The sequence below is a fragment of the Scyliorhinus canicula genome, unplaced genomic scaffold (assembly GCF_902713615.1).
Source record: "Scyliorhinus canicula unplaced genomic scaffold, sScyCan1.1, whole genome shotgun sequence".
Lineage (NCBI taxonomy): Eukaryota > Metazoa > Chordata > Chondrichthyes > Carcharhiniformes > Scyliorhinidae > Scyliorhinus > Scyliorhinus canicula.
In genome coordinates, this window is record NW_024055730.1 from 424,468 (window position 1) to 448,299 (window position 23,832).

The window sequence follows — 23,832 nt, forward strand, 5'->3', positions numbered from 1 at the left end:
CAGTACAATTCTGACCTTCGAATATCAGATGGAGCTTTACACAAGAGATTCAGGTCGGCGCAATTAAAAAACAAAATATTTTATTGATGTTTCGAGGAACAGTTACAGAATAGAAAATAAAAAGAGTTGTGTTTCTCACATTGAATATTAAACAACGACCAAAAATAAAACTACACATCTCACAACCACCAGTCTTGAGGTCCCCGCTGCCACCATTGCCGTGACTGGTCTCTGATGCGGGAGATTACTGACATTTTTATATTTCTGTTCATTTTTTTACCCTGGTTTATTGGGTTCCACTGGGGCCCTTCCCGCTTGGCGATAGTGGTTGCCCCCAGTTTCACCCTCCTGTGTCTTGGCGTTTGTTCCTGCCCATGTTTGTCTGTAGACTTCTTCCTTTAAAAAAAAATAAATTTAGAGACTGAATTATTTTTTTCTAAAACACTTAGCCTGCACACCTTCGGGTTGCGGGAGCGAAACCCACGCAAACACGGGAGGAATGTGCAAACTCCACATGGGCAGTGACCCAGAACCGGGGTTGAACCTGGAACCTCGGCGCGGTGAGGCAGCAGTGCTAACCACTCCGCCACCGTGTTGCCGTTGTCGACCTTTCTGATAATGTTGAGGGGTGCTGAGGAAGTCCCATTAATATATTGGAACACACGTCTTCCAGGGATGATGGGTCTGCTTCTTGCACCGGTTTATCCCCGTATCGGGGAGGCCTGAGCTTCCTTCAAAAAATGGCTTTACTCCACCCCCACCCCCACGTCCTCACTGGCTGCTGGCTGCAAACAGGTCTGTAGATCTTCCTGTGTATTTGCTTCATGTGATGTGGAATTCCTGCTCAGAACCTCTTATTTCTAATGTTATTTTCCCTAACCTCAGGAATTCGGCGAGATCTGAGTGACATTCTGAGTCTCTGGGTGGTGCTGCCGCCCTTGGACAGAGCCTCGAAGGTGGCCGTCCAGTATTCCCTGAACCTGGGGTAGGATCTAAACATGCGGGTGTGGTAGGCCGCCCCCTCCCCCAGGAAACGCTCGAAATTGTCCACCACCGCGGGGAAGAACCCGTTCAGACGAGAATTGGTGAGGTCGCTCTGTGCACCACCTTGAGCTGCATCAGGCGGAGCCCGGCGCAGGAGGAGGTGGAGTTGACTCTGCGCTCCGCGTCGATCCAGAGTCCGCCCCTCTCTCTGTCCAGTTCCACAGCCCCATTCCCCTTTGTCTCTTCTCCTCCAGTGGAGTTCTGACGTTTCCTATCAGTCTCCTGTAAACGTGTCTGCATTTGCCGTCGTAAGGCAGAGACACGGACAGTGACACAGACAGACACAGAAAGATACAAAGACATTGACACTGACGAAAACGCAGACACTGACAGAGACAGAGACACAGATACAGTCAGAGACACATACAGAGACACGAAACAGGCAGAGACACAGAGTGACACAGACAGAGACAGAGACACAGGCATAGACAAAGATGGACGCAAAGACACAGACAGAGGCACGGAGAAAATCACAGACAGACACCGACAGACACAGAGACAGAGACAGAGACAGAGACAAAATCACAGACATAGACACAGACACAGGCATGGACACAGACAGAGACAGAATCACAGACAGAGGCGCAGACACAGACAGAGACGCAGACACAGACAGCTACACAGACCGAACAGTCAGTGGCTGCATAAAGCAGGGCGGCGTGGATATTGTACACGGGGATGGACTGCAGAAAATAAAACTGTTCCCTAAAAACAATGGGAACGAGTCTCAATGTCAGGTTGACAATAATGACCAGTAGATTCTCCACTGCCATGGCCAACAGGTAAAAAGTAACACATTTGGATAGCCCACAGTTTTTTTTCCTATCAGGATCACAATTGTGATGAGGGTCGCTGAGGGGAACCGAAATGAACAATTAAATCAGTCAGGGAAAGACATTACAAGTATTGACCACGTGGTGTTGACGAAGTCAAATAAATATATACGAATACACAGACTCTCACACATGGAGAGACAGTAATACACTCACTCACAAGGACACGGACACACACACACACAGACACTGATACACACACGCACACATGCAGAGACAGTAATACACTCACGCACAGACAGACACACAGGCAGTAATACGTACACTCACACACACTCTGAAACTAATACACACACTCACTGACACACAGATACACTAATACAAACACTCACAGAAACAGAGTCACTAATACACACTCTGAGACACAGGCACTAATACACACACTCAAAGACACGCAGATACACTAATACAAACTCACAGACACACAAACTAATGCACACACTCACACACAAACACAAACACACACAGACATTAATACACAGAGAGATGCAGTAATATATACACTCACGTACACACACTGACACTAATACACTCTCTCGCACACATAGACACTGATGCACACACTCACAGAGACAATAATACACACAGACACTAATACACTCTCACAGACGAACTGATACACTAATACAAACAGAAATATACTAACACACACTCACAGACACTAATACACACACTCACAGACACACGCAGACGCTAAATTACACACTCACAAACGCACAGAGTTACTAATACACACACTCACTGACACACACAGACAGTAAAACACAAACACACAGATACACTGATGCACACATTCAGACACATAGGAACACTAATTCACAAAATCACTGACGCACACAGACACTAATAAAAACACTCAGAGCCCCACAGAGTGAATAAACAGCTCAGTCACAGACACAATCACATACACTGATACCTACATTCACACAAACCGGAGGCTAATTCGCACCTAGTTGATTGTGGAACCTGCAATCTAGCTTCTAGTTATGCATAAGCAATGATATTTAAGTCCCTTCGCATATCAAGGCTTCACAACCTCATACTACTTCTGAAACATTCTCAGTTTTTCTCTTCTACCTGCCTTTTGTAACGATAGCTACATTTTTCCACATGATTGACTATCGTCATATTCATCTGCAGTCTTTCAGCATGCCTGAATGCCTTGATGCCTCTTTACATCGCCTTTACAGATGATATACCCACCTAGTTCTGTGTCGACAGCAAAATTAGACTAAAACTATTGCAATTGAAAAATGCTGGTCCACCCCATCATTTCAAAGACCAAGACATCGATTGTGAGCAGTTGGGGCAGCACGATTGCATTGTGGATAGCACAATCGCTTCACAGCTCCAGGGTCCCAGGTTCGATTCCGGCTTGGGTCACTGTCTGTGCGCAGTCTGCACATCCTCCTCGTGTGTGCGTGGGTTTCCTCCGGGTGCTCCGGTTTCCTGCCACAGTCCAAAGATGTGCAGGTCAGGTGGATTGCCCGTGCTAAATTGTCCTTAGTTTCCAAAATTGTCCTTAGTGTTGGGTGGGGTTACTGGGTTGTGGGGATGGGGTGGAGGTGTTGACCTTGGGTAGGATGCTCTTTCCAAGAGCCGGTGCAGACTCGATGCGCCGAATGGCATCCTTCTGCGCTGTAAATTCTATGTATCTATGTACCACAATTAGAGATCTGAGGGTTGCCCCATTTTAACCATGCTCCGGTAACTGGACAATCACCCAAGTATTGTTATATTTCTATTCTGTATTTTACAGATTTTTGAATCCTTGACAGTGCATCGTTTCAAATCCCAATTAACCGAAATGTTGCTCATTAACCTGTGTTGGACGTCACTCAGATCCGCCAGAAAATGCAAATGCATCACATTCACAGGTTCCCCCTATCTCTTCTGCCACTTAAGTTCCGGGAAAAAAAGAATAGTGTTGCCGAATATGCTTTCCATTTCAAATGCCCATGTTGGCCCTTTGTTCGAAGCCTGCCGTGCGACTCTTTAATACTGAGATTGCAACTGTGGTGATGTTCAGGGAATTGTTTAATTACGAGGTTTATTAATTATCCAAAGATTACAGATACAAACATTGTTCCAATGTGCTTATCTGCAATAAATAAAAGCAAATGACTGCGGATGCTGGAATCTGAAACGAAAGGGAAAATGCTGGAAAATCCCAGCAAGACTGGCAGCATCTGTAGGGAGCGAAAAGAGCTTGCGTTTCGAATCCGATGAGCTTTGACAAAGAGTCATCGGACTCGAAAGGTTATCTCTTTTCTCTCCCTACAGATGCTGCCAGACTTGCTGAGATTTTCCAGCATTTTCCCTTTCGTGCTTATCTCCAATATTTGCTCCGGTGCCATATTCATCATGTTAGCGTTAAACGTCTTATTGTTCCCGATGAAGGGCCTCTGTGCTGAAACAAAACCTTTTGGTATAACTTTACACAGACACCATTGGCAGTTTAAAATTCTTGCTTCGATATTAAACATATTTATTTTCCCTCCAGATTTCTCACAGCTGAAGCTATATGAACTGATTTGCCATCTTATGTTTTCACGATTTGTGTTTCAACAATTTACTTACTCGTTTATACTGCCCCGTGTGTAACGTTTAAATTACATTGGATCATATGTGAAATTTTCCGAAGCTAAATGCATAAACTTGCAGTTAATGCATTTTCTGACGTTTGACGTCTGATATCAATTCAATATAGTTGTATGTACGACAAATAAAGGGGCCTAAACCTAATCCAAATCCGGCCCAAAATCTCCTGTGCCGTCATCGATAGAGCACATATCTTGTTCTCGCCTTGGTTCAGTCAACTTTTTTCCCACCCGCATATTCTCTTATATCAAATACTCTCTTTCAGTCAAATCTTATTTAAATAACATCATTTTATCAGTCCCAACTATTCCACGAAGCACCATATTGCGTGTTCTGTCCACTCGCTGGGAACATATCCTCAATTCCACAGTCCATATGTTTAGGTTAACTCTTACCTCTTGGTGTTAAGTTCGGTAATGTCTCCATGTAATATAAATAAAGAAAATTCTGGATGGGTTCAGCAAGTCCTGAATAATCTATGCAGAGAAATACAGTTAGAGTTTTGGATCAGAATTATCCTGGTAATAGACGGACTCTGCTCACTCTATGACATGATTTGGAGGGTGGAACAATCGTCAATTGGAATTTGGGAGTCTGTTGACCTGCGCGTTGCTTGGATACAGTAGAGTTTCGTTGGCCCTGAATGTCCTCTGCGACGTTCAATCAGTTTGAGTGTCCCAAAGCCGCAGATATAAAGCAATGGGCATGTGCGGTGACAAAACTGCGGAGCATGTGTCCACGCTGCGAAGTCAACATGCAAGGAATTTGCAGTTACAAACATAGTTCTAAAGTCCTTTTGGCATCCAGCACAATTGTCTCCCCAAGAAGAGACAATTATGTTCTAATCTGTTTTCAAGTTGGATCAGGTAATGGGCTGGGGGTATTCAGCATGGACGGATTTTATTCATGAACGTGTGATAGCAGGAGAATTTAAACGTTTAATTAGACGGTAGAACGTGAACCCACTGCAGAATGCTCTAGTGAATATATTTTTGGATATCCTTTTAGTTCTGAGTCACCGTTCTTCCTGTTCGTGGCGAAGTTCCTCTTTCTTGCAACTAAAGCATATTCGAGTTGAAACCACTTTTTTCCACTGTGACGCCGAACTTGTACTGCTGTCGTCTCCATTATGGCCCACGTTCACAATGTTGGATTATTTTTAAGTCTTATCTTCAGGTTTCTAGTCGCTTAAAGACGCGGTGTGATGTTTGGCGAATTGTTGTCTTTATAACTTAACAACTAAATACTGCTCCTGAATAATTCAAATAATTGTCACATCCGGCAGTTGTTAATAAAACTACTTCCACATGCGACCTGCTGGTGCTGTGCACGCCACTGAGCCACGGATCTTCATAATGGGCCGAAATTAACGCTGAAATTTTGCAGTCATTGTGATCAGAATTTCCCTCCCTTTTGCCATATATCAAAACGTCTAGGGTAGCAGAGTGGCGCAGTGGGTAGCACTCCCGCGGTGCCAGGTTCGATCCCGGCTCTGGGTCACCGTCCATGTGGAGTTTTCACATTCTCCACGTTTTTGCGTGGGTTTCGCCTACCAACCTACATGATGTGCAGGGTAGGTGGATTGGCCACGCTAAATCATTCCTTAGTTGAAAAATATGAATTAGTTACACTAAATGTATTTAATATACATACATATCTCAAAGCATTTTTTTCCACAATGTTTACCACCTTTTCCATATTGGAGCAAGGACACTTGCAGTTACATCATTTGTCTTGATCTGGCCACATGTGGATCTGTAAAATGTTCTGAGTTTCTTCAAATATTCCACACATCTGCTTTTCAGTCAGCAAATGGACTTTTGTGGTTTTTAAAACTCATTTTCTTCACGATATGTCCTGAAGATAAATGTGCGGTACTGATGATTGCCATGGATTCAATTTTCTTTTCCTATAAAGTCAACCATTCCATGAATTTTCCTCCATAAATTTTAAGTGCTTTGCTAAAATTTCAAGATTATAATTTCCTTAGTCATTTGGAAGGAGTAGGCCATTCCGCACCTCTAGCATGATGCTCCATTCAGTGAGAAAATAGCTAATCAGATTTCTGCCTGAGCTCCATTTTTCTTTCATGTTCCCATTCACGTTAACTCCATCGTACATCACCGATCATTGTCGAGACCAAAGATACGCATGTTACGTGACTTGGTCATGCCAAATTTCCCTTTGCATCCACAGGACTGCAGCTTAGGTGGGGCTAATGGGAGATGGAGGGCAGTGGACCTTGGTATCATGTTCCATCGGAGGTGCCGCTGCAGACTTGATTGGCCAAATGGCTGCTTCGACATTAAAGGGGTTCTGTGGATTCCGTGGTTAAAGCATACAGCATTGAATAACACAGGCTTGAATGCATGAAATGATCGAATGTTGTACACTCGGTGGGAAATGTCCTTCACTCCATTTAAATCAGATAATCTTGGTTTTATCCAGTGCCAACTAAAAATATTTCCCCACTTGTGTGAACATTCTCTCAACACCGAATCTTTCTAAGACCCTCTGAATTGTGTGTGCTTCAAGATAATCACTTTTCCTTATTCTCAGCGACATTAACTTTAGGCCCAACTGTCTCTGCTTTCCCCCACAAGACAACATCTTCATCGCAGGAGTCAGTGACACTTCTCTGATCTGCTCCTAATGCAAGTTGAAGGGGTACAGTTGCCGTCAGTTCTTTAAAAAAATCAGACTTAAAGTGTAAGCATGACTCTCAATGTGATCTCAACATGCTCTATAAAGTCCCATAATTTGTTTTTGCCATTCTGCTCAAGCATCTATGAACAAGTCTTCATTGTTGTTCCTCGTTATTGATTATACCTTCAGTACATTTCTTTGTAACTCATGAACACGGGGACCTTTATCCATCTCTGCCATTACATTCTTCAGTCTTCATGGATTGGATTGTAAGATCCATTTACTGTCAATTTGCCAATACTGTATTCTTGCTCACATGCTAACCAGAATAATATGAATTTTAATATTGTACTGTAATCTGTCTATTACTTCCTCACTTGTAAGTGCAAATGGAATATATCCACACGTTGGCTTCATTGGACCTGACCGTTGCTGGCCATCGCTCTCTCCCTTGCTCTTTCTTTCACTGTTAATCCCTCTCCCCCTCTCCCTCCTCTCTCTCTCACGCGGTCTCTCTCTCTCATCTCTCTCTCGCACTCGCTCTCTCACTATGCATCCCTCTCTCTGTCTCTCTCTGTCTCTGTACGTCAATTTGTCGTTCTCTCTTTCTCCCTCTGATACACACACAAACATACACACACACCCTCTGTGTCTCTATTCGTCTCTGTCTCTTTCGCATTGACTGTGTCTCTCCCTCTCTCTTTTCCACCTTCTCCCTCTCTGTTTCTATCTTTTTTCTATTTATATGTCTCTATCTGTCTGTCTGTCCGTCTCTCTCTCCTGTATTGCGTCAGCTCCTCTCTTCTCTCCAGATTTCACAAAGGGATTGAACAGACAGCGTAGTCCTTAGTACGTGTGGTTGCCTGTGATGGGGCTGCCCATTTTCGCACAGCAAGATCCCACGAGTAACGGTACTAAATGCAATTTTAAATGACAGCTGACCAGGGTCGATGAGGGGAGGAAGGGGCTGAGATGGCCTTCTCCCATTCATATGTAACAGGATTCGATGAGGTGGAGAGGAAGCTGAATGGATTCCTCCTATGACTTTGCAATATGCTGGTGGAGGGGATAGTGAACAGCCTCCTATTCCCGTGCATCAGATTTGTGAAGGAGTGGCTGCTGATTGGCCTCCTCCTGTTCGTGTGTAACAGGTTTGAGTAGTAGAGAGGATGATTTGCCTTGTGTTGTTCCTGTGTAACAGCAAGGAGGAGAGGGGCTGAATGCCCTCCTGTTCCTCTGTAGCAGGCACTTGGGTGGGATGAACGGAGGGAGAGGGGAGAAGGTCTTACTGCCTCCCCGGGCAGGTGAATAGTTTGGCACCTTTGCGGAAGACACCCCAGTAGGCGTCCTTGAACTGCCGGTTCATTATGGCATAGAGTATGGGGTTTATGCAGCTATTCAACCAGGTGAAGTTGGCAGCCACCATGTGCACGAGAACGGGGGCCCGCTTCTTCCCGTCCACCACATGCAGGATGCAGAAGGGGAAGTAGCAGGTCACGTAGACGAGGAACATTGCGAAACACATGCGGGTCACCTTCTGGAATTCGCCACTGCTGTTCCTCTTGCCCTGGTAGCTAGAGGTCCCGCCTCCCCCGCGCTGGGGAGCCACTTCGCCGCTGGGGACCTCTATATCGACGCTGGTGGCATCGGTCGACTGCGTGGGTGCCTCCGCGGACAAGGAATTGATGCTGTGTCCGTCGGCGATCCCGCTGTCGGCGGCGCAGGCATGTGCCACCCGGGGCATCCTTCTACCCTCTGCTGTCTCTGATCGATGAACATTGAGAGCCTGCTCCACCGCCTTCACCTTGCGATGGATTAGAAAATAGAAGATCCCGATGCAGCCCAGGCCCAAGCCAAACATACAAATGGTGAGGATGGTGGTGTATGGCCTTCCCCGCTCTCTGTGGAAGCTACACGTGCAGACCGACGGAACGAAGACATAAATATTCCAGAGGGGCCCGAAGAGAGACAGGCCCAACAGCCACGGCAGGGCCACGAAGAAGGGCATCGTGCGGCGGGAGAAGACCCGGTCGAAACTCCGGGCGTCCGAGATGAGGACGAAACGGCTCATGGCGATAAGGATCAGGCTAAATATGGAGACGGAGTTGGCCAGGAAAAGGACCAGGCCGAAGACCCGGCACATGGTCGCGCCCTGCCGCCAGGCGAAGTGGACGTAGGTGTCGGTCGTGACCGGCTGGAGGAAGGCGCAGTAGATGAGGTCGGCAACCGTCAGGTTGAGGATGAGCACGTTGAGGCGGGTGCGAATCCCCTTGTCCGTGGCGAAGGCCAGCACGGTCATGACGTTTCCCACGGTCCCCACGGCAGTCACCAGGATCCCCAACAGGGCGCCAAAGTAGCGGTAGTTGAGAACACCCCGGTGGCAGGTCAGGTTGCTGAAGGAGAAGTTGGTATCCATCAGCTCCTCTTGTGAGAAAGGCCGCGATCGATGAGCACAATCGAACACCACAACTGAAGAACTAAACCTAACAGCGAAACACCTTCACGAGATTGGGAACGAACAGTAATGTTGCCTTGACCTTGTGAGTACAGTTGGTGTGACGCCTTCCCTGCCTCTGCTCGGCACTTGCTCGGAGCTCTTTTATGGAGCAATGCGGCTGCGACAGAGTTTGCACAAACAGTTCTCTGACGCCAGTTTGATTCGAGAGGTGCTTCCCTTTTCTGCAGCGTTCTCTCCAAGTCATCCAGAGAGAGTGCGAGAGAGAGAGACAGAGAGAGAGGGGAGAAAAGCGGAATCACAACGTGCGAGAATTTGCCAATACTTGCAACGATTCCGCTAAACAGCTCCAATGGTTTCCAGTGATATGCAGAGCACCGAGGTTAATAGGGTGAGTGCCAAACCTTTCAGGACCCGACCAACGTCCTCGAAACCACTGACCGGATTGGATGAGGTTGACATAGAGACGGTGCGTCCACTCATGTGACAGAGACACCTGAACTCGAGGGGCCTCTGAAAATACAATCAGTTTGGGGGAGGGCGGCGCCGCTGGAATTCAGGGGACACCCCTTCGCACAAAGATTATATTCTGTAGGATAATGGTCCCGATGTATATTACGGAGAATAACAGCCCCTGTGTCTGTTATATAGGATAATAGATACAGCGAACATTTTAGAGAATAACAGGCCCTGTGTATATTATAGAGAATAACAGTCCTCGTGTATATTATAGTGAATAACAGTCTCGGTGTCTGTTATAGAGAATAACAATTCTTGTGTATATTATAGAGAATAACAGTCCTTGTGTATAATTTATAGGATAATTTTCGCAATAAATATTGTAGAGTAAAACAGTACCTGTGTATATTGTATATAATAATAGTCCTACTGTATATTCTGGAGAATTACTGTCTCTGTATATTATAGAGAATAAAGTCCCTTTTATTTGATACAGAATGAGAGATCCTGTGTATATTATAGAGAATTACAGTCGCTGTGTATATTCTAGAGATTAACAGTAACTGTGTATATTCTAGCGAACAACAGTACTTGTGCATATTATCGAGAATAACAGTCTCTATGTATATTATGGAGAATAACAGATCCTGTGTATATTATAGCGAACAACAGCCTCTGTGTATATTATAGAAAATAGCAGTCCCTGTATATATTATAGAGAATCACAGTCTCTGTGTATATTATAGAGAAAAACAGCCCTGTGTATATTATATAGGATAATATTCCCAGTGAATACTATAAAGTTAAACAGTCGCTGTGTATATGATAGATAATAATAGTCCAAGTGTATATTCTGGAGAATAACAGCCCCTGTGTCTATTACATATGATAAAATTCACTGTGTATATTATAGAGAATAACAGTCCGGGTGTTTATTCTAGAGAATAACAGTCCCTGTGTGTATTGCAGAGAATAACAGCCCCTGTGTATATTATAGAGAATAACGGCATCAGTGTATATTATAGAAAATAACAGTCCCTGTGTATATTATAGAGAATAACAGCCGCTGTGTCTTTTAGTGAGAACAACAGTCCGGGTGTGTATTGCAGAGAATAACAGCCCCTGTGCATATTATAGAGAACAACGGCATCAGTTTATATTATAGAGAATAACAGCCTCTGTGTATATTATAGAGAATAACAGTCCGTGTATATTATAGAGAATAACAGTCCCTTGCATATTATAGGGAATAACAGCCCCTGTACATATTATAGAGAATAACAGTCACTGTGTATATTATAGAGAATAACAGGTGTTGTGTATATTATAGAGAATAACAGTCCCTGTGTATATTAAAGAGAATAACAGTCCTGTGTATTATTGAATAACAGTGCCTGTGTATTTTATAGAGAATAAAAGTTCCTGTGTATATTATGTATATTATGGAAAATAACAGTCCCGGTGTGTTTTGTAGAGAATAACAGTCCCTGTGTATATTATATACAATATCAGCCCCTGTGTATATTATAGAGAATAACAGTCCCTCTGTATATTACAGAGAATATCAGTCCCTGTGTATCTTCTAGAGGATATCTGTCCGTGTGTATATTATAGAGAAAAATAGTCCCTGTGTACATTATACAGAAGTTCAGCCTCTGTGTTTATTATAGAGAATTACAGTTCCTGTGTATATTATAGACAATAACAGTCTGTGTATATTATAGAGAGAGCAGTCCCGGTGTCTTTTATAGAAAATAGCAGTTCCTTTGTATATTATGGAGATTAACAGTCCCTGTGTATATTATAGAGAATTAGAGTCCGTGTGTATATTATAGAGAATAACAGCCCCTGTGTATATTATATAGGATAATTTTCCAAGCGAATATTATAGAGTAAAACAGTCTCTGTGTATATTATAGATAATAATATTCCAAGTGTATATTCTGGAGAATAACTGTCTATGTGTACATTATAAAGAATAACAGACACATTATATTTGATGGAGAATAACATTTCTATTGTATATTGTAGAGAATAACAGTTCCTGTGTATATTAAAGAGAATAGCAGTCCCTGCGTGTATATATAGAATAACAGTCTGTGTATATCATATAGAATAATAGTCCATGTGTATATCATCGAGAATTACAGTCCTTGAGAATATTATAGAGAATAACAGTCCCTCAGTATACTATATAGAATAATAGTGCCTGTGTATATTATAGAGAATAACAGTATCTGTGTATATTATAGAGAATAACAGCCGCTGTGTATTTTATTGAGAATAACAGTCCTGGTGTGTAAATTATAGAGAATAACAGCCCCTGTGTGAATTGTAGAGAATAACAGCCACTGTGTATATTAAAGAGAATGACATCCCCTGTGTCTATTATATAGGATAATATTCACAGTGAATATTATATAGAATAATAGTCTCTGTGTATTTCATAGTGAATAACAATCCGTGAGTATATTAAAGAGAATAACAGTCCCTGTGTATGCTATAGGGTTTATCAGTTCCTGTGTATATTGTTTAGAATAACAGCATCTGTATAGATTATGGAGACTAACAGTCATTGTGCATAGTATAGAGAATAACAGTGCCTGTGTAAATTATTGAGAATCACATCTTATGTGTGTATAATAGAAAATCAGAGCCTCTGTGTATATTATAAAGAACAACATTCCATGTGTACATTATAGGCATTAGTCGTCAGCTCGAGCAACTCAGAGTCTGCAGACACAAACATTTTGAGGAGGCTCGTGTTTTTATTTGTGAATAAGCATTTTCCCAAGATGTTGTACAAACCCGGTCTGTGAGGTTCTGTTCACAGCGTTGTGACACTTAGTACTTCATGTATGTTGAACGCATACTTTTGTTCTGAGACACTGTCCTTAATGGCAGTTACCAAGTTCCTCTTTTTTTAATGAAACTCTTTTGTGTTGGAACTACAGTTTTCCTCTCTGCGTCTTATTTATATAGCTATCCATCTTAAACCTGGACCAAGTCAGCATGTTTGCTGAATTTTCAGGCACTTTCTAGTCTTGTAATAACTTCATTCACTTTGTAATTATTTTAGCATATGTATTGTTGTCAGTATATTTCAGCGTCCCTGACGGATAATTCAGTCAGTGTTCAGACCTGGGAACTTTTGTTAAGTGCATTTCCTCATCGTCCCTCCGGCAAACCAGCAAGACACTGCGACATTTGTCTGCAGAGTGCCCTGCATTAGATGAGAGAGCTTAAGTTTTCAACTGCCCACAGCATTGTTCTCCCCATCTCCATTTCTAACAATATAATTATGAATTTTCACAGTCACTTGTTTCTGCTCCGTCATTCAGCTGGACCATTTCTGATCGGATGAAACACCACCGTGATCCCATACAAGTCTGTTACCCTAATATCTCTAATATCTAGAAATGTATCGGCATCTACCTTCAATCAGCTCAATGTCTGAGCCTGCAGAACGATCTTTGTTAGTGAACTCTAGCGGTTCAAACAATTCACAAGACTTCGAGTTCGGTAATTCCTACTCGTCTATGTCTAAATAGATCGCAATGAATTTGGAGTCTATATCTCCAGACCTCGAACCAACCATATGGGGAACACGTACGTTCTGTATTTACTTTGTAGAATCCAGAGACAATGATTTATGTTTCAATTAGATCATTTTTCATTCTTCATCACTCCAAATTAGAGACGATGAGCCTAGTTTCCACCATGTCGCCACGGAGGACACCAACACAAGCCCAGAGATCATTCTGATGGAATAAAATGTAATTCTACTTCAGCTAAGGAGGCCAAAACTGTGCGCAATCCTTTAGATCTTGGCTTACGATGGTTCTCTGCAAGTGCAGTAAAATGTTTATTTTTCTGTACGAACCTCCTCTTGCAATGAAGGCCAGTATATATTTTGCCTTCCTATTTGAATGCAGTTGTGGTGTTATTAAGGAAATTGTAAAATTACAAGAATTCACAATTATCAAACAATTACAGCCAAAAATATTGTTCCAATGTGTTTAGCTCCATCACTGTCTCCGCTGTCCTCAATGAAGAGCCTCTGTACTGAAACAAATCCTTTTCGTCATAACTTTTCTGTCATAGATACTGCTCATCATACTCTTCCTCCCTGGTTCATCCAACGTTGTCCCCAATTCCTCGTATTATTTTATATCAACCACCCATTTCCAGACAAATCTCAGCTAAATAACATCAGCTTATCAGTCTGACCTATTCTAGGAAGTATCATATTTTATTCTCTGTCAATTAGAACATAGATCATAGAACATTAGAGTGCAGTACAGGCCCTTAGGCCCTCGATGTAGCTCCGAACGGTGGAACGACTCTAAACCCCATCTACGCTATTCCCTTAACATCCATATGATTATCCAATGACCGTAACGTTGTCGAGTCACTACAGTAGCAGGAAGGGCATTGCACGCCCTTACTACTCTCTGAGTAATGAACCTAAATCTGAAATCTGTCCTCTATCTAGCTCCCCTCAGTTTTAAAGATATGTCACCTCGTGCTAGACATCTCCATCCGAGGAAAAAGGCTCTCACTGTCCACCCTATCTAATCCTCTGATCATCTTGCATGCCTCATTAAGTCACCTCTTAAAGTTCTTCTCTCTAACGAAAACAGCATCAAGTCCCTTAGCCTTCCCTCATAAGATCTTCCCTCCATACCAGGCAACATCCTGGTAAATCTCCTCTTCACCCTTTCCAATGCTTCCACACCCTTCCTATAATGCGGCGAACAGAATTGCACGCAATACTCCAAATACGGTCGCACCAGAGTTTTGTACAGCTGCAACATGTCCTCGTGGCTCCGAAACACAATCCCACTACCAATAAATTCTAACACACCATACGCCTTCTTAACCATCCTATCAACCTGGGTGGTAACTTTCAGGTATCTATGAACATGGACACCGAGATCTTTCTGCTCATTCACACTACCAAGAATCTTACCATTCGCCCAATACACTGTCTTCCTGTTATTCCTTCCAAAATGAATCACCTCACACTTTTCTGCATTAAACTCCATTTGCCGCCTATCAGCCCAGCTCTGCAGCACTCCTATGTCCCTTTGTAACTTGTAACATCATTTCGCACTGTCCACAACTCCACCAACTTTAGTGTCATCTGCAAATTTACTCACTCATCCCTCTATGCCGTCAATGACAAACAGTGGCCCCAGAACAGATCCTTGTGGTGCACCACTAACTGGACTCCAGGGTGAACATTTCCCATCAACAGAGTGAACATTTCCCTTTGCCTTCTTCCAGTTAGCCTTTTTCTGATCCAAACTGGTAAATCACCCTGAATTCCGTGCCTCCGTATTTTCTGCAATCCCCTACCGTGGGGAACCTTGTTAAACACTTTACTAAAATCCATGTACACCACATTAACTGCTTTCCCCTTGTCCACCTGTTTGGTCACCTTCTCAAAGAACTCGATAAGGTTTATGAGGCTCAACTTAACCTTCACAAAACCGTGTTGACTATCTCTAATCAAATTATTACTTTCCACATGATTATACATCCTCTCCCTTATGAATCTTTCCAAGACTTTGCTCACAACAGAAGTAAGGCTCAATGGTCTATAGCTACCGGGGTTGTCTCTACTCCACTTCTTTGACAAGGGGTTAACATTTGCAAACCTCCAATCTTGTGGCACTATTCCTGTAGACAATGATGACATAAATATCAAAGCCAAAGGCTCAGCAATCTCCTCCTTAGCTTCCCAGAGAATCCTAAGATAAATACCATCTTGCCCAGGGGACATCTATTTTCACACCTTCCAGAATTGCTCATACCTCCTCATGAACCTCAACGCTTCTGGTCTAGTGGCCTGTATCTCAGTATTGTCCTCGACAACAGCGTCTTTTTACTGTGTTAATACTGACGAAAAATATTCATTTAGCACCACTCCTATCTCGTCGTACTCCATGCACAACTTTCCACTACTTTCCTTGACTGGCCCTAGTCGTACACTAGTCATTGTTTTATTCCTGACATATCTATAGAACGCTTTAGAGTTATCCTTGATCCAACCTGCCAAATACTTCTCATGTCCCCTCCTGGCTCTTCTTAGCTCTCTCTTTAGGTCCTTCCTTGCTAACGTGTAACTCTCGTTCGCCCTAACTGAATCTTCACGTCTCATCATTACATAAGCCTCCTTCTTAAGGGTAAAGAAGTAGCATGGATAGAGGATTGGTTAATTAATAGAAAGCAAAGAGTTGGGATAAATTGGTGTTTCTCTGGTTGGCAATCAGTAGCTAGTGGTGTCCCTCAGGGATCCGTGTTGGGCTCACAATTGTTCACAATTTACATTGATGATTTGGAGTTGGGGACCAAGGGCAATGTGTCCAAGTTTGCAGATGACACTAAGATGAGTGGTAAAGCGAAAAGTGCAGAGGATACTGGAAGTCTGCAGTGGGATTTGGATAGGTTAAGTGAATGGGCTCGGCTCTGGCAGATGGAATACAATGTTGACAAATGTGAGGTTATCCATTTTGGTAGGAATAACAGCAAACGGGATTATTATTTAAACGATAAAATATTAAAGCATGCCGCTGTTCAGAGAGACTTGGGTGTGCTAGTGCATGAGTCACAGAAGGTTGGTTTACAAGTGCAACAGGTGATTAAGAAGGCAAATGGAATTTTGTCCTTCATTGCTAGAGGGATGGAGTTTAAGACTATGGAGGTTATGTTGCAATTGTATAAGGTGTTGGTGCGGCCACACCTGGAGTATTGTGTTCAGTTTTGGTCTCCTTGAGAAAGGACGTACTGGCGCTGGAGGGTGTGCAGAGGAGATTCACTAGGTTAATCCCAGAGCTGAAGGGGTTGGATTATGAGGAGAGGTTGAGTAGACTGGGACTGTACTCGTTGGAATATAGAAGGATGAGGGGGGATCTTATAGAAACATTTTAAATTATGAAGGGAATAGATAGGATAGATGCGGACAGGTTGTTTCCACTGGCGGGTGACAGCAGAACTAGGGGACATAGCCTCAAAATAAGGGGAAGGAGATTTAGGACTGAGTTTAGGAGGAACTTCTTCACCCAAAGGGTTGTGAATCTATGGAATTCCTTGCCCAGTGAAGCAGTTGAGGCTCCTTCATTACATGTTTTTAAGGTAAAGATAGATAGTTTTTTGAAGAATAAAGGGATTAAGGGTTATGGTGTTCGGGCCGGAAAGTGGAGCTGAGTCCACAAAAGATCAGCCATGATCTAATTGAATGGCGGAGCAGGCTCGAGGGGCCAGATGGCCTACTCCTGCTTCTAGTTCTTATGTTCTTATGTTCTTCCTCTTGACAATTGATTCAATAATTTAGTGAACCACGATTCCCTCACTCGACCACTTCCTCCCTGCCTGACAGGGACATACTTATCAAGGACACGCAGTAATTGTTCCTTGAACAAGCTCCACATTTCAATTGTAATCATGGAATTTACAGTGCAGAAGGAGGCCATTCGGCCCACCGAGTCTGCACCGGCTCCCGGAAAGAGCACCCTTCCCAATGTTATCACCTCCACTCTATCCCCACCCCCATAACCCAGTAACCCCACCCAACACTAAAGGCACTTTTGGACACTAACGGCAATTTATCATGGCCATTCCTCCTAACCTGCACATCTTTGGACTGTGGGAGGAAACTGGAGCACCCGGAGGAAACCCACGCACACACGGGGAGGATGTGCAGACTCCGCACAGACAGTGACCCAAGCCGGAATCGAACCTGGGATCCTGGAGCTGTGAAGCGATTGTGCTATCCACAATGCTACTGTGCTCCCCTAATTGTGCCCATCCCCTGTAGGTTCCCTCACCATCCGATGCATCATACCGCTTGCCTAATCACATCTTAATTGCCTTTTTCCCAGCTACAATACTTGACCTGCGGTACATACCTATCCCTTTCCATCGCTAAAGTAAACGTAATCGATTTGTGGTCACTATCACCAATGTGCTCACCTACCGCCAAATCTAACACCTGTCCTGGTTCATTACCCTGTACAAAATCCAATATGGCCTCGCCTCTCGTTGCCCTATTTACAGACTGTGTCATTAAACCCTCCTGCACACATGGGACAAAAACGGACCCATCTAAAGTACTGGAACTATCGCATTTCCAGTCAATATTTAGAAAGTTAAAGTCCCCCATAACAACTATCCTGTTACTTTCGCTCTGATGCAGAATCATCTATGCAGTCCCTTCCTCTATATCTCTAGAACTTTTCGGAGGCCTATCGAAAACTCCTAACAGTGTTACCTCACTTTTCCCTGTGTAAAACTTTTTTTCTCAATTCCGCAATTCATATTTTTAAGTAAACTCTGACATCTCGTTCTTAAGCTAGATGCTGACTCTATGTTACATAAAGAAAACGCTGGATAAATTCATCAAATCGGGCAGCATATGTGGAGAGAAAAAGAGTTAGTTTCGGCTCTAAATGGTCCTTGAACACGACCGACTCTGCTGACTCTATGACATCATTTGGAGGGTACAAGACGCATCCCTGAAAATTATTATTAGTTGATCTGTTCATGGCCTAGATGGAGAAGAGTCTGTTTCGCCCTGACGACGATCAAACAGTTTATAGTTCCCAACCGCAGAGAAAAATGTATTAGACAAATGTGGTGACAAAACTGCGGAAAATTTGTCCACGCTCTGAAGTGAACTTGCACGGAATGAACAGAGTTACAAAAAAAAATTAGAAATGCATTTAGGCCTCTATCACCACTGTATTCCCGAAGAGTGGGAACCATACCCTTGTCTGCTTTCTAGCTGGATCAGGTATCAGATATCGCCGATAGTAAATCATAAATGAGGTCACCCGGAGATATTAGAACTTGAATTTTTAGCTCACTCGGCTGAATCGTTGGCTTTTAAAGCAGACCAAGCAGGCCAGCAGCACCCGTACCAGCCTCCCCGGACAGGCGCCGGAATGTGGCGACTATGGGCTTTTCACAGTAACTTTATTGAAGCCTACTCGTGACAATAAGCAATTTTCATTTCATTTCATTTCAGAACGTGGACCCAATACATAAATTTCCGCTTAGACTATTTTGGGATATACTGTTAGTTCTGAGTCACCGCCCTTCCTGTTAGTGGCGAAGTTCCTGTTTCTTTCAACTGAAGCACATTAGAGTTGAAACTTTTTTTTCTCCATTGTAAGGTGAAATTGTAATTCTGCCGAGTCCAATACTGACCACGTTCACAATTATGGCTGATTTTTGAGTCTTGTTTCCAGGTTTCTGCTTGTGTTACAACACTTCGGAATAGTTGCGGGATTGTTGTCTTTAACACTTGAACAACTAAACACACCTCCTGAATAATTCAAGCAATGGCCACATCCGGCTTTTTTTATTAAAACTATTTCCTGAAGCAGCCTGCTGCAGCTATGCACGTCACTGAGACACGGATCTGTGGAGTGGGCCGAGTCTTAGGACTGATACTTTTGCAGTCATTGTGCTCAGGATTTACCACCCAATCACCAAATATAAAAACCTCAATTGTTACAATCAATGCTTCCACCTGTTCCTTATTGGAGCACGGACACTTGCATCCAAATTATGTGTCTTGATCTGGCCACGCGGGGATCTGCAAAACCTTTCAGAGTTTGCACTGACATTCCACACATCTGATTTTCTGCTATTTCCGAATCTGTCATATTGTCATTAAACTGACATTGTTTGTTTTTTAAAACTCATTTAATTCTCAATTTGTCCTGACATGAAGGGGCGTTTTTTGTGATTGCAATTGAATCAATAATCTTTGCCGACAAAGTCAAGCATTCCATGAATTTTATTCCATATATTTTAAGGGCTTTCCAACGATCTTAAAATCATCAATTCCTCAGACATTCGGACAGGAGTATGCCATTCGACCCCTTGGGGTACTCCATTCAGCGAGTGAATGGTTCATCTGATTGGTGCCTTATCCCACTTTATTTCCTAGTCACAGGCAAGTTCACTCCATCGTGCATCATAGATCATCGGAGAGAGCAAACATGTGCATGTTCCGTGAATTGGCCACGTTAAATTGCCCTTTGTATCCAAAGATGTGCAGCTTCGATGGGGGAGAGGGACGTGACTGGGCCTCGGTTTCAAGCTCTGTCGGACGTTCGGAGCAGTCTTGATTGGCCAAATGGCCTCCAAGGCAGTCTATGGGTTCAGTGGAATCTTTGGTTCAAAAACACAATATCGTATTACATAGTCTTGTATGTATTAAACGATGCAATGTAAATGATCCATTTAAAATACATAATATTGGTTGTATCTTGTGTCCACTGAGAATATCTCCCAGTTCTGGTGCAACACCTTTAGCCTGTCCAACAGCCTCTGGATTGCATGTGCTACTGCAAAATCACTTTTTTTTTTAAATTTGGAGTCCCCAATTCATTTTTTTCTAATTAAGGGTCAATTTAGCTTGGCCAATCCACCTGGTCTCCACATCTTTGGGTTGTAGGGGTAAATTCCACGCAAACGGGGAGACTGTGCAAGCTCCAAACGGACCCAGAGTCGGGATCGAACCTGGGAACTCGGCACCGTGAGGCAACAGGGCTATCACTGCGCCACCGTGCGGTCCGATAAAATCACTTTTCAGAGACACAGACAGTGACACAGACACAGGCACAGAGACAAAGACATTGAAACTGACAAAGACATAGACACGGACAGAGCCACAGACAGTGACACAGACACAGACAGTGTCGCAGACAGAGACACAGACAGTGACACCGTCAATGACAAAGACACAGACACAGGCAGGGACACAGACAGAATCACAGACAGAGACATAGATGGAGACACAGAGAGAGACAAAGACATTGACACTGACAAAGACAGACATTGACAAAAACACAGACACTGACAGAGACACAGACACAGACACATGCAGAGACACAGACACAGAGAGAGTCACAGACACAGTCAGAGACACATACAGAGACAGAGACACGAAACAGACAGAGACACAGAGTGACACAGACAGAGACATAGACACATACACAGACAAAGATGGATGCAAAGACAGAGACATGGACAAAATCACAGACAGACACCGACAGACACAGAGACAGAGACACAGACTGACAGAGACAGAGATAGAGACGGAATCACAGACAGACACAGACAGAGACAAAATCACATACATAGACACAGACAGAGGCAGAGACACAGACAGAGACAGAATCACAGACATAGACGCAGACACAGACACAGACACAGGCAGAGACACAGATAGAGACTCAGACAGAGACTCAGACAGACACAGAGACACAGACATAAACACAGACAGAGATACAGAGAGAGGCACTGACAGAGACACAGACAGAAACACATTCAAATACAGACAAAGACAGAGAAAGAAACACAGACACATATAGAGGCACACGCAGACACAGACACAGTTAGAGGCACACACAGACACAGACACAAACACAGTCAGATATATAGATACAATAGGGCAGCACGGTGGCACAGAGGTTAGCATTGGTGCCTACGGCGCTGAGGACCCGATTTCGAATCCCGGCTCTGGGTCACTGTCCGTGAGGAGTTTGCACATTTTCCCCGGGTCTGCATCGGTTTAACCCCCACAACCCAAAAGATGTGCATGATTGGTGGTTTGGGCACGCTAAACTGCCCCTGAATTGGAAAAAATAATTGGGTACTCTAAATTGATTTTAAAAAAAGATATACAGATACAAAAGCATACACAGACAGAGACACACACAGAGGCACACACAGCCACAGAGAAACACAGAGCCACAGAGTCAAAGACAGTCAGAGACACAGACAGAGGCCCAGACAGTGATTCAGACACAGACAGAGACACAGAAGGAGACCGTATATTTCCAACCCGTCAAACGGGTGCTGGTTCCGATTCCTTCGTCGGAAGCCATTCTCTTCCCAATCGCGCATTAGTATTCTTGCGCTGGGCTACGGTGAATTCAGCACCACAATGGCCAGCTGGCGGTATCGTCTATCCCGATACTGGCCGGACCGAGTTTCCTGGGGTGGGATTCATTGACCCCTCGCCTGGTCGGAGAATCGCCGGGGAGCGGCTTGATTCGTGCCCCGTCACCCGGAGGGCGGCTGCAGAATTCTCCGGTGCCAGTTTTCTCGCCGGGGTGGGTATCGCGGGAGTGAGTGGGGGGAGGGGGGTTGCGCTCAGGGGCCGCTGGCACCGGATCCCCGGCGATTCTCCAGCCCACAATGGGAAGATCAGCTGCCTGCTTTCGGCTGATCGCCCGGTGTAAATCAAACCAGGTTCGGCGGTACCTGGCTCTGCGGGCAGCCTGCAGAGTCATGGGGGGGCTGGGGCGCGAGGGAATATGTCCGCCATTGGCGCCCTCCGATCCGCGGGTGGGCCTGTGCCGTGGAGGGCACTCTTTCCCTCTGTACCGGCCACTGTCAAGCTCCGCCATGGGCGGCGCCGGGAAGAACCACCCGCGCATGCGCTGGAATGGCGCCAGCACACGCTGGCACACCAGCGCAAGCCTAGCCCCTGAATTGACCGACGTCGGACTGGTTCACGCCACTAATCGGCGCTGGTACGCTGGCCCCGCCGGATAACGGAATCCCAGCCTGCGTGAACACGGGGGGCCGACAATGAAGCACAGGAAAGGTGTGCGGCGGGATGGAGAATCCCATCCGATGTCAATGTCTATATACTTACATGTCGAGTTACTGTGTGTCTGTGTTTATTATGTATGAACCGATCTGTCTGGACTTTAAGGAGAACAGATTTTCACTGTATCTCGGTACACATGACAATAAATCTGAAGGTAATGACTGAGCAAAGCAATTCATGAAATCTCTTTGTGCGACACTACAAAACTGACGTTAAATTTTCAGAATAATCCCGAATATATGTTCTAATGTTTTTTTTTTGTCAAACTGCCGTCTCCACAGCTCTGCTTTCCTGCGGTGTGAGTTGGCTCCGTGTTTTGGAGACAACATCATTCAACGGCAACCTGTGGCGGACCTACATATTTGGGGCCCAGAAGCTTGAACTGTTATGGGGGTCCCTTCACAACCATCAACGAGGTCTGGGTAACCACTGTTATCTTATTCGATGGGGTTGATCCACGACACATCACCACAAGGCTATATTCGTGCGAATCTACGCTAGGCTAGTAGGAAGTCTTGCAACACCATGTTAAAGTCCAACTGGTTTGTTTCAAACAATAGCTTTTGGAGCACTGCTCCTTCCTCAGGTGAATTCTGCGTTTTATTTTCTTGTCATAAATACTTTTACTATAGTATTAGCCAAGGCTATGCAGTCGTCGACTTTAAATAATGATACACTATCCAGGGAACACTGCAAAGAATTATATTCTATCCAGTGACCACTTTAATTAATGATGTGGAGGGACCCAGGGACACGACCAATGAACCGGAACAGCAGACCGCGAGATCTGCAGTGCAGCAACCGAAAAGGAAAGAGTCAAATTGGACCCCTCCGGAAGGCCGCTGCCCTAGACTCGACATGTATGCTCAAGCCGTCAGAAGTCGTGTCAATGCCAGATTCATCACTCGCAATCACAAGGCAGCCTCAAACGTCACCCAAGCACAGCGCAACGCCATCCGCACTCTCAAGACCAACCGCAACATCGTCATCAAACCAGCAGACAAAGGAGGGGCCACCGTCATACTGAACAGAACAGACTACTGCAAAGAAGTATACCGACAACTCGACAACCAGGAACACTACAGGCAGTTACCCGCAGATCCAACCAAGGAACACATCCGCCAACTCAGCAGACTGATCAAGACCTTAGATCCAGA

The 23,832-nt window shown here is 44.3% G+C and overlaps 1 protein-coding gene across 1 annotated transcript; it reads right to left on the reverse strand.

Moving 5' to 3' along the window:
- Positions 1-7,879: 7,879 nt before the first annotated feature.
- Positions 7,880-13,977, reverse strand: LOC119960754 (G-protein coupled receptor 84-like). The gene has a single exon (XM_038788363.1). The coding sequence runs from the start codon at positions 9,538-9,540 to the stop codon at positions 8,410-8,412; it is 1,131 nt and encodes a 376-aa protein (XP_038644291.1). The 5' UTR covers positions 9,541-13,977; the 3' UTR covers positions 7,880-8,409.
- Positions 13,978-23,832: the final 9,855 nt, after the last annotated feature.

Excerpts from the sequence above, each read along its gene's own strand:
- LOC119960754 (XM_038788363.1), bottom strand. The coding sequence starts at position 9,540 with ATGGATACCAACTTCTCCTTCAGCAACCTGACCTGCCACCGGGGTGTT.